Raw genomic sequence first — 11476 nt, 5'->3', positions numbered from 1 at the left:
CGATTCCTTAGAAAGTTGGAATTGGAGATACCATTTGACCCAGCAATCCCATTACTAGGTATATATCCTAGAGAGGTGAGAGCCAGGATAGGAACAGATACATGCATGCTCATGTTCATCATAGCTATTTACAATAGCAAAAAGATGGAAACAACCTACGAGCCCATCAGCGGAAGAGTGGATGGCCAGACTATGGTATATATACATACTGGAATGCTATGCAGCACTAAAGAATAAGGTTGAGTCTGCAAAACACCGCATAATATGGATGAACTTGGAGGACATTATGCTGAGTGAAATAAGTCAGTCACAGAAGGACAAATATAGTATTAGTTCACTGTTGTGGAGGGTCAAGGAAAGGTTTATATATGGAGGGAAACTTTCTTTGTTGGTTGCCAGGGGTGGGAGGGGAGGGGAGAGAACACAGAAAAAAATAAATAAATAAAAAATGCATCGACCCACTCAATCATAAAACTCCATCACATCAAAAAAAAGAAAGAAAGAAAGACCAGGCTTTACTGGTTGGCTAGAGACTGATGAAATTCCTGAGATTATGGCCCTCAGTCACCCATTGGACCTGGAATTGTACTGATCCCTGTGGCTCAATTTTCAGCCAAACAATAGACAGGTCTAGAAGGTGAACTCTAGGGAGGGACCCGCTCCTTAGACAATCAACCATTTGAGATCAAAAGGACAGCATTTACCAAGGACAAAGGACAAAGTTCAGGAGGCAGAAAGGGTTAGGAAAGAAGGAAGAATGGGAATGGGAAACCCAAGGAGGTAGTAGGATGAGTGATGCTACATTGAAGGGGTTGTAATCAATGACATAAAGCAAAATGTGTTTGAATTGTTGAATGGAAAACTGATGTGCTCTATAAACCGAAATCACAAGGATAAAAAAAACCTATGTAATTTCTGTGCAGGTTGTCATGGCCCCCACTTTGGCAAACACTGATGGCCTTCCCCAAAAAGTTTTGTTCAGTTGCTTTGTTTGTAGATAATTAACACTTTGGCAAAGGATTGAAAGAGAAAAGGCAGAACATTAATTCTTAAGTTTAGTAAACTTCCAGACAATTAATAGAGATTGGTTACATGCTGGAAAATGAAGTGTTCATCCATATATATTATGAATTGGACAAAATATAAATTATGTTCAGAAGATTTAATATTTCTCTGGAATGGAATAAATTCAATGGCTGAATGAAAGGCAACAGACAAACTACCACCTGAAGTTGTGACTAAGATAACAATATCTCAATCACCCATCTTAAAAGGAAGTTTGGACCAAGAACATAATAGGACCACTATATTTAAAAATAAATACCAGAAGGGATTAAATTCAATCACATTTGAAAAATAGCTCTTACCACTCTATATAAACCCAGAAAGAGGTGTGGAGGTCCAAGGTGGCCTAATATTTTCATAAATGACTTGAAAGATGGAGTGGGAATTATGCAAATTATACCACAGAGGATACAAAAATGGCAGGGATTGCAAATTGGTAGAGAAGGAAATTTAACTACTGAGCAATGCCTTTATATTTGTCTTTATTTAATCTTGTATACTGAAGTCACATATTATTGCATCTCTTTATTGAGATTCAATAGGGCCAAATGCAGAGTGAATTATGGAAGAAGGAATAATCAAATTAGTAGAAAAGAGCATATACCTGGAGAGGCATTTACGTCAGGGTGGAGACGCTGCCCAGTCTGATGGGGTGGCCAAATATTTCAATTTCTATTCTCTACAGATATGGGAGTGTTAAAAGCTGATGTATAAAATAAACAAGGAAATATGTCTGACTATTTGAGTCACTTGGCCTTGATGGGAGTGTTGTGCTTCAATGCAGAGCTGGAAGCCAACTCCAAGCTGGGAGGCATAGCGATTATGGGTACCGCCCTAGGTTAACCAAGAATGCAAGGGGATGCCAAGAGGACCCCCAGAATAGACAAAATGCTGATGTGCCTATTTGTTGGGGGGAGATGCATAGAAGGCAAGTGGGCCTGGAGGAGAGAAAAATTTCAGCTCATATTAAGGGAAAACAATCATTCAAAGCACAGCTGGAATCATGGAAGAAAGGGCAGCTTATGGTAACACCATCCCTGGGGACATTCAAGGAGGTGACCAGACACCTCTCTACTTAGGATGCATTAGAGATTATTAAAAGCATTCCTGGCCCAGTTTGGGGGAGTGAGAGGGGGGTTGTGACCTCTCCAAAGGTCATTTCTATCCCAAAGGATCACATGTCTGAAGGGCACCAGATAAAAATAAAGTCTATTAATCACAGAGCTGCCACACAATTTCCTAAGAGAGCCAGAACAGAGAAGGGCAATCTGCAGTGGACCTTGCCTTGCCGAGGGAGGAAAAGGGAGGCAGCGCATGTGCAGGCAGAGCCAAGAAAGCAGCTACAGAGACTTCCAGAAAGCCCCAATCAGGTCTGCAATGAGTCCGCCCAAGCAGTACAGGGTAAACACACGGAGGAAGAGACCATGTGGCGAGGGGGCCAGGAAAGAGCAAATGGCATTGAGAGTCCCTAAACAAAGCCACAGGAGCTTGGGGGAGGGTGTGATTTAAGCACTTTCCCAGAAAGTGGGGAATCAAGCAAGAGAGGCACACCCACCCAGGGGGTTTCATGGAAATAATACATGAAGAGGCAGAAGGAGACAGAGGGTGAAGAGAGGAATGAGGAGGTGGGTGAGGCAAGAGACAAAGGCACACAGGGTGTGTTTGGGAATAGATGGGATTATTATTGGCTGGAAATTCAATGAAAACTGTAGGGAGAGAGCAAAAAATAATCCCACTATCTGTGGTAGCAGAACCCCACTCTCTATGGTCATATGATGAAAACAAACTTCTTAACAGAGGAATAGGGTGTCAATGCCCCAGTTCCAAAGCCGCTCTTGGCTTTCTCACTAGATGGACTGCTCTAAGCAGATGGAACTGAGGGTCTGAGGACTCTTCCCAGCCCACAGCCCCAGCACCCTAGCTTCCCAAGGGCTAGTCTGCGTGGGCTTTTATGTGTCAGGACAAAACTGAACCCACCCAGGAAGCAAGACCCGGAGGAGGCAGGCCCGTTGGCCATCAGATCCCGTGCCCTGCTCCCTGTTCATTTTGGAACAGAATTGCTTCAGAGTGGGGATGTTACCTGCCAGAGTCGTCTCAGGAATGTCATCTGCACGGTGTATTAAGCAGCCAAATGGGGGCCATGGAGTTTGAGTTCTTCTAGCAAAATGTTCTGGATCCAACCAGCTGTCACCCCACCAGGCACAGAACAACTTTTTGAAATCAAAAGAGGCCAGTAAAGAGAAAGAAAAAAGGCATCACCCCCGGCTCACTCCCTGTGTCCCCATCTCCCCTGATCCTCTCCCTGTCTTCACAGAGAATCTGCAAACACTAGCAAGATGGGGGGATGGGGCAGGAGGGCAACCAGGGTGCCAGCTTTCAGCCTCAGCTGCCCCCCAGCCATTCTCACTGCAGCCCCTCCTCTCCAAAGGCAGGGTCTGCGTCCTCAGAGAGAAGATGACTAAGGAAGATCGCCAGGGAGTGTGGTGTGAGGGCCACCATGGCATCACAGATGGTGCCCGATATGGTGAGAAGACAACTAGGGCAAGGGTTTTAACCCACCACCCAGTGCTCTGGCAGGTGAGGAGGATAGAAGCACTCTCGAGGCTGACAGCCATCCTTCCTAAAGCAGACAGCTTCTTGAGGTCCACCCACCTCCACTTGCCCTAGAACCAGCCATCTGCTAGTGGCTCCTCTCCCTCAGCCCTTTCTGGCTCTGTTTGCCGATTCTGAGCCTGGGAGCCAGGCAGCCACTTGTCAAAAAGATGTTTCTGAAGCAAGCAAGAAAGGCTGGAAATGGATCAAGGGGCATTTATTAAACTAAGACATCGTCAGAGAAAGATTCGTAACTTGCCCTACCTAGGAAAGGAGAGAGGAAATTAAAGGAAAACAAATGAAAAGTCACAAGAGCCAAGCACCTTTGTTGGAGGTTGTTGAGTTATGCTTTTGTTTCTAACTCTCTGAAACAGAGAGAAATAGGGGATGAAGCTTGAAGGAGACAGAGTGAATGAGAGAGGAGGAAAGGAGACTGCGCTGCTAGAGATAGGTGAGAGGCATTAAAGGCTAGGGAGGCTGCTTCTTGCTTCCCCTTCTTCCAGTAATGCCCCAGGGCCCGGAGCAGCAGAAAGAGGAGGCGATGACTGCAGTGAAGGTGACAGGTGTGCAAGCCAAGGGTGCTGGCCCAAGGAGGCAGCAGCAAGTGAGTCTGAGGTTGCCCAGGCCAACTCTGACTCTGTGGGCAGCCAGCCGAGGAAGCTCAGGGGAGGTTGGGGCTGAGAGGAGGCAAAGGAAGGAAGGTGGGATTGGCTAGTACTTACTGTCACAGACGTAAGGTTTGTCGTGGTCTTCCTGAGAGGCAGCGTCGTGCCTCCTTCTGCCACCCGCAGAGCCTCGAGCCTGGGGAGACACATTGAGGATATCAGGATGCATGTTACTGAGCATGTGCTATGTAAGGCCTTGAACACTTTCCTTGTATCACTTCATCTGATGTTCAAAACAACACAAGTATCTATATTAACCCCATTTCACAGACAAGGAAACTGAGGCTCTGAGAAATTAGATAACTTGCCCCAAATCACTCAGCTACTCACCTGCATTGTCTCATTAAATCTTCACAACTCCAAGAGGAAAGTACTATTGTTGTTACTAGGTGCATTGAGTCGGTTCTGACTCATAGTGATCCTATGTAAAAAAGAACAAAACACTGCCTGGTCCCATACCATCCTCACTATTGTTGCTATGTTTGAGCCCATTGTCACAGCCAGTGCATCAATCCATCTCATACTGAGGGTCTTATTTTTCGCTGACCCCTACTTTACCAAGCATGATATCCTTCTCCAGGGACTGGTCCCTCCTAATAATATGGCCAAAGTACGTGAGGTGAAGTCTCACCATCTTTACTGCTAAGGAGCATTCTGGCTGTATTTATTCCTTCTTCTGGCAGTCCAGGGTACATTCAATATTCTTCTGCAACAACATAATTCAAAGGCACTAATTCTTCTGTCTTCTTTATTCAGTGTCCAGCTTTCAAATGCATATGAAGCAATTGAAAATACCATGGCTTGAGTCAGGTGTACTTTGTCCCTAAAGTGATATCTTTGCTTTCTAATATTTTAAAGAGGTCTTTTGCAGTAGATTCACCCAATGTAATACGTTGTTTGATTTCTTCACTGCTGCTTCCATGGGTATTGATTGTGGATCCAAGTAAAATGAAATCCTTGACAACTTCAATCTTTCTACACATATCATATCACAATGTTGCTTATTGGTCCAGTTGTATGGATTTTTGTTTTCTTTATGTTGAAGTAATCCATAACGAAGGCTGTAATCTTTGGTCTTCATCAATAAATACTTCAAGTCTTCGCTTTCAGCAAACAAAATTGCGTCATCTGCATACCTCAGGCTGTTAATGGCTCTTCCTCCAATCCTGATACTGCACTCTTCTTCATATAGTCCAGCTTTTCAGATTATTTGTTCAACACAGACTGAAGATGTATGGTGAAAGGATATAATTCCAGCACACACTTTTCCTGATTTTAAACCATGTATATCCCCTTTTTCTGTTCAAACAATTGCCTCTTGGTCTAGGTACAGGTTCCACATGAGCACAGTTAACTGTTCTGGAATTCCCATCCTGCACAATGTTGTCCATAATTTGTTATAATCCACACAATCACATTCCTTTGCATAGTCAACAAAACACAGGTAAACATCTTTCTGGTATTCTCTGCTTTCAACTAAGATCCATCTGACATTAGCAATGATATCACACATTCGTCCTTTTCTGAAATTGGCTTGAATTTCTGGCAGTTCCCTATCAATGTACTGCTGCAACTGTTTTTGAATTATGTTCTGCAAAATTTTACTTACCTGTCATATTAATGATACAGTTTAACAATTTCTGCATTCTGTTGGATCACCTTTCTTTGGAATGGGCACAAATACAGATCTCTTCCAGTCAATTGGCCAGCTAGCTGTCTTCCAAATTTCTTGGCATAGATGAGTGAGCACTTCCAGACTAGTGAGGTACTATTATTACCTCCAAATCACAGATCAGGAAACTGAGGCAACAGAGAGGTTAAGTAGATGGCCTGAGGTCACTCAGTTAATGAGTGCAGAGCCAGGATAAAAAATTCAGGACCGTCTGACTGAAAAGCCCTTTTCTATGGAATTCCCATAAACTGCTGTTTTGCTAAGAATCTCTTCCTCCAACTCCTGAGACTTCTAGCTTCGTTAATACAGAAAGAAGATGCCAACTCTACTGTCACAGATACTAGGCCTATTAGGAACAAGTCCTGATGGGGCAAGAAGGTAACTGCAGTCATAGTCCCAGGATCCCATGCCCACAACCTCCGCACCACCACCAAATGTCCCAAGCGGCCAGCCAGGCCTAGCATTCAAGCCCAAGGCATGAGCCTGGGATCCAGGAGAACCCCCAGCCCTACCCTGGCTAAATCTGCTCTCACTCACTCACTCACTGCCTTCGAGTGGGATCCAACTCATAGCGACCCCTCCTTGGGTTTCCAAGGCAGTATCTCTATGGAAGTAGATTGCCCAATCTTCCTTCCGAGAAGGGGTTGGTGGGTTTGAACCACCAGCCTTCTGGGTAGCAGTCAAGTTCCTTAGGCACTATGCCACCAGAGCTCCTAAATCTACTCTAGGGGGTGGGATTTAGCTGTGGCCTCCCTTTGTGGTCTCCCTTGGGCCTCCAGCCTATAACAGAAACCTTGTACCTCACTTTCCCCTGGGGCTGGACTCCTGATACCACCAACCTGCAGGCAGCTCCAGAAAGTGTCAGCATGACCTGGGAGGGGAAGGCAGGGGGTGGACTCTACCTTTCAGAATAAAAGAGACCAGCCAGAGAGAGAGCTGGCAGCTATGCAGCCCTGGGACAGTGGCCGTAAGAACTCGGCAAGGTTTATTTTTAAATCTTTATAAGTCCTCCGTTGGTCACATAGGTAACACCCTAGCCTCCTCCAGGCCAGTCTCTGGTGATGAGCAGCAGTAAACTCCCAAGAAATAACAGGGACTGCTGAGGTCTTTGGAAACAGAGAACAAGGGGCAGCAGAAGAAAAATAAAACACAGCAGCAGGCTGAGGCGGAAGGGAAATGGGGTAGTTTCAGGGACCTGTCTAGAAAAGTAGCCTGGGGGACTTCACATGGCCTATACTTTGGGATTGAGGTGCTCACATACACACTCACACACACTAACATACACACACACATATATTCTCTCACACACACACACACACTTTGCTCTCACACACTCACTGGAGACACAGTGGACATGACCTATCACCGGGATTGGAAATGCTTATACATACATACACACATATACACACATTCACTGGGGACTTTGTAGTGGAAAGGCCTATACTCCAGGTCTGAGGTGCTTACACACACACACCCATACACATTCATGACACAAGCACATACTCACACCCACACTCACACACACACACTCAAATGTATCCATGTACACTCACACACACTCACTGGGGACTTGCAAGCGGAAAGACCTATACCCTAGGTCTGCAATGTTCACACAGTCACACAAAACACAAACATACACACATCACAATCAACACCACCTGCCAAGCTACCACCTCTGCCACCTCCTCAGCTTGTCTCTCTTCAAAACAAATTACAAAAATCCCATCTCCCTCCCTCCCTCCCTCCTACTGGTCTTTCCTTCTTTCTGCCTCCTACCACCCACCCCCTGCACAAACTGACAAGTGGCACCCTCCTCCCTTCGCCCTCATTACTCAGGCTTGACCCAAAGAGGGAGCTGTGAGGCACTGGCAGTCACCCTGAGGCACTGACAGGCCTCCCTGCCTGCCCACAGTGAGGTGGTCACCCTCAGCCGCCCTCCCCCAACCCCTGCCTCAGTGAAGCCAGGGACAGCTTGACATGTGCAGCCTGCAGCCCTGTCACAGCAGCCTCTGAGCAGGTGAAAGCAAGTCAAGCAGAATGACGGAGGCAATGGCAGACTCGGGGAAGGGGCTCTGTCTGTGAGAGACTAAAAATACCACAGGGGAAAAGAGGAGGAGTCACGCAGAGCTGAAAGTACGCAGGCTTCTAGGGGAGCAGCCAGGGAGGAGAAGAGGGACCTGCTGACACTCAGGGTTTAATTTCACTCTGCAAGGCTGACCAGCATGGCAACTCTTTACTCCCCATGCTCCCTGAGACTCAGTTTCCTCAGATGCAAAATGGGGGGGGGGTGCTATAGGGCATTGGAAGGAGCCAGGCAAAGGATTCTTCCTGTGGCAGTAGCATTCTTAGACTCCAAGAACATCTCAGACTTAGAAATTCAGAATCCTACTCTTCTTACTCAAATGTCACCACCTCCTCAGAGAAGCCCTCCCTGCTCCACTGCTTAAAATGCCCCTCATACCTTCTCCATTGTTCTCTTCTCCTTATCCTGCTCTGTTTCCTTACAACTTTTAGCATTATCAAACATATTATACATGTACAGTTACATTGTGGTGAACTATGGTCCTTCTAGCCATGGTCTTTGTGACTCCCACCAGATGACTGTGTGGAACTATGCAAATGTGAGGTGCTTGTAGCCCACCAAGGAGATTGGATGGCGTATTAATAAGGTAAATACAACGCAAGGCACCCTTGTTGTGAGGGAACCATGGAAATGAGGTGTATGGAACTTTAATGTGGGAAACTGCTCAGTTTGCCATCTGCTAGGCTTAAAAGGAGCCATCCTACAGGCGGAAACAGGGGAATCTCACTACCATCAAGAACAAGGAATCAGAAGTAGAGCATGATTTTGGACCCGAGATCCCCTCACTGGACCTCCTTAACCCAGGAGACAGAGAGGGAGCTGCAACACTTAGTGGAGACAGAGAGAGACAACGAGAGCAGTGGCAGAGATACTGGAGTGGCAGAGGCAGAACCAAGAGACCTGCACGAGACAGAGCAGTGGGCTTCCTGGTCCACAGAACAAGAAAGCTGAGTACCTTCGGGCAGGAGCCCCACTAATGGAGTGGGGTGCCTCTGAGCATTTATCCATGGAGCTGAAAGAGCTTTGTAACACTTGCCCGGGCAAGGCAGATGCAGGCTGAGGGCTGAGGACCAGAGATCTGCTTTGGGGCACAGCTGAGGGAGGGGAGGTCATCCTCACTGAAGAACTGTATGTATCCTAAGTGTTCCTGATCCTGAATGGTAACCTGTTATTTCCCTAATAAACCTCAAAATTTTGACTACAGTCTGTGAATTCTGGGTGGCCACTGCAATGGATTATGAAACCCAGCAGAAATGTAGAGAGTGTCATGGGAGGGATGGTTGGTGTCAGAGTTGGTGGAAAGCTTGGAGGGTGGTGGCATGTCTGACCTCCACCTCATAGGAACCAGCTTTGTGCTATTGATGCTGATGGCCATCTCTCTCTCTCCTTTGTGAAGTTAGAAGAGGCCAGACAACACAGGTCCCACATTTTTTTTTTGCAACAGTTATGTATCATGTAACATCCATGATACATTCTATGAAATAGAAGGTTATGTGATTTGGACATCGTGTGAACATGCCTGAATCATGAGCAATACCATTCACTAATTTTCCAGATTCGTAATGCTTAATAACCTTTTGTTTTACTCCAAATTGATACTTCTCCTTTGCTTCTTGTTGCTGCTATTACTGGCACTGGTTTTGCTGCATTTGGGATGCACTTCATGATAGTATTTTTTAAAAGAAAATTAAACAGAGAAATAACACTACCACACTCAAGAGACATGCAATATACAAGAACAGATGCTGCCACCTACGAGTCGAAGCATACAGTGTTAAATGGCAAACTTTTTATTTGTAAGTAGAGAAAGATCACATCAAAATAATGATAGAAAGTACAGTACGTACATAAGCTAGTGACATAGACATTTATTATGACTATCAAGATATACGTATTGTAGGTTATATATGTACTGAACCATTATATACTTGTCAACACACTCACTTTACAATATACAGGAGATACACGTGTTGCATGCAGGAAGCTGTTGCATTCACAACATCCAGTTATATCCACTACATCCCATTCTCCAATCAGGATTTCTGAACTCTACAACCTTATGGAACCACAGATGTATACATGGTCAAACGATGCCCAGTAGGGTGTTGCCCAGTGCAGTTATGTGGTGCATGACTAAAATAGTTTACTTATTGATTTTCTGTCTCCCTTATATCAGGTAGAAAACCAGAAATCAATTACTATTGTGTCAAGTTAATCCCTCCTCATGACACCTGTACGTGTGTCAGAATAAACCTCTGCTCTGTAGTTTTTAAGGACTGAATTTTCAGAAGGAGATTGCCAGGCCTTTCTTCTGAGAGACCTCCAACTGTTCCGTTAGCAGCCAACCATGTTGACTGTACCATCCAGGGATTCCTACATAAAGGATCAAGTCTATTTGGACCACCAGTATACTCAGCACCTGGCACAGGGCCAGACCACGTAAGAAACACTTAATAAACATCAGCTAAATAAGTAAATCAATCAACCAGTCAGTCAGTCAGTGAGTTGCTCGTCTTTGCTTCTTCTCCTCAGTTCTCTAGATCCAATTCCTGTTGTTTCTCCTGTCAACGGCCATCTTAAACTTTCCTATTCCACACTCTAATCCAGGAACTCATCAATAGATCTTTGAATTGTTCACAGAACACACTAGCTGGTGTTCTGTCTCCACATTGCCCTGCCTAATCCATCCTGCATGAATTCCAGACCAATGAGACAAAAGGGATGAAAGACAGGAAACTATGGTCATTCATTCATTCACACATTCATTTATTACCACCTAAAACCCACTTGTACTTCCAAAGGAAATCTAGTACCAATCCCTTTAGGTTCATCCCATGATCACACCTACATTTATGTCTTTGTTTTTATTTATCTCTGTCATGGACTAGCCTGTCCTCTGCTCACCCACATCTAATCCATGTAGTAGCCTCACTAGCATCCTTCAAGAATCTTCCTCTTGCCACGTTAAAATCAGACAGATCTAGATTTAATCCCATCTGGGGTGTCTTTGGATAAATTACTTCTCTGAGCTTCAGTCTCATCAGCTGTAAAATGGGCACAAACCCAAAATACCAAACCCACTGACCTCCATTAGGTTTCTGAGGTGGTAAATCTTTATGGAAGCAGATTGCCCTTGCAGGTTTGAACTGCCAATCTTCTGGTTAGCCATCAAATGCCTTAGGCACTGTGTCACCAGAACTCCTTACAGCAACATGTATATTGTAGAGTTATTGAGAGGGTTGGAGCTAAGGTTGTGTGCAATCACAAGAGATAGCACTAAGTCCACAGGAAGTGCTCAGTAAATTATTTCCCCTTCCTTATCCAAGTTGATCTCTCTCTCCCTCCCTCCCTCCCTCCCTCTCTCCCTCTCCCCCTCTCTCCCTCTCTCTCTCTCTCCCT

At 45.3% G+C, this 11476-nt stretch overlaps 1 protein-coding gene across 1 annotated transcript in view; it reads right to left on the bottom strand.

Annotated features, from left to right (window-relative positions):
* The window catches only part of DPF3 (double PHD fingers 3), a 340339-nt gene that overhangs the window by 70193 nt on the left and 258670 nt on the right, over positions 1–11476 (bottom strand). Inside the window, 1 exon segment of the mRNA XM_042781015.1 lies at positions 4380–4458. Within this exon segment, the coding sequence (XP_042636949.1) occupies positions 4380–4458 (79 nt within the window).

Source organism: Orycteropus afer, unplaced genomic scaffold, assembly GCF_000298275.1.
Source record: "Orycteropus afer afer isolate SDZICR_OR568_19922 unplaced genomic scaffold, OryAfe1.0 scaffold00079, whole genome shotgun sequence".
Lineage (NCBI taxonomy): Eukaryota > Metazoa > Chordata > Mammalia > Tubulidentata > Orycteropodidae > Orycteropus > Orycteropus afer.
Note: the sequence above shows the minus strand (reverse complement) of the source record. Positions and strands in the feature narration are given on the sequence as shown.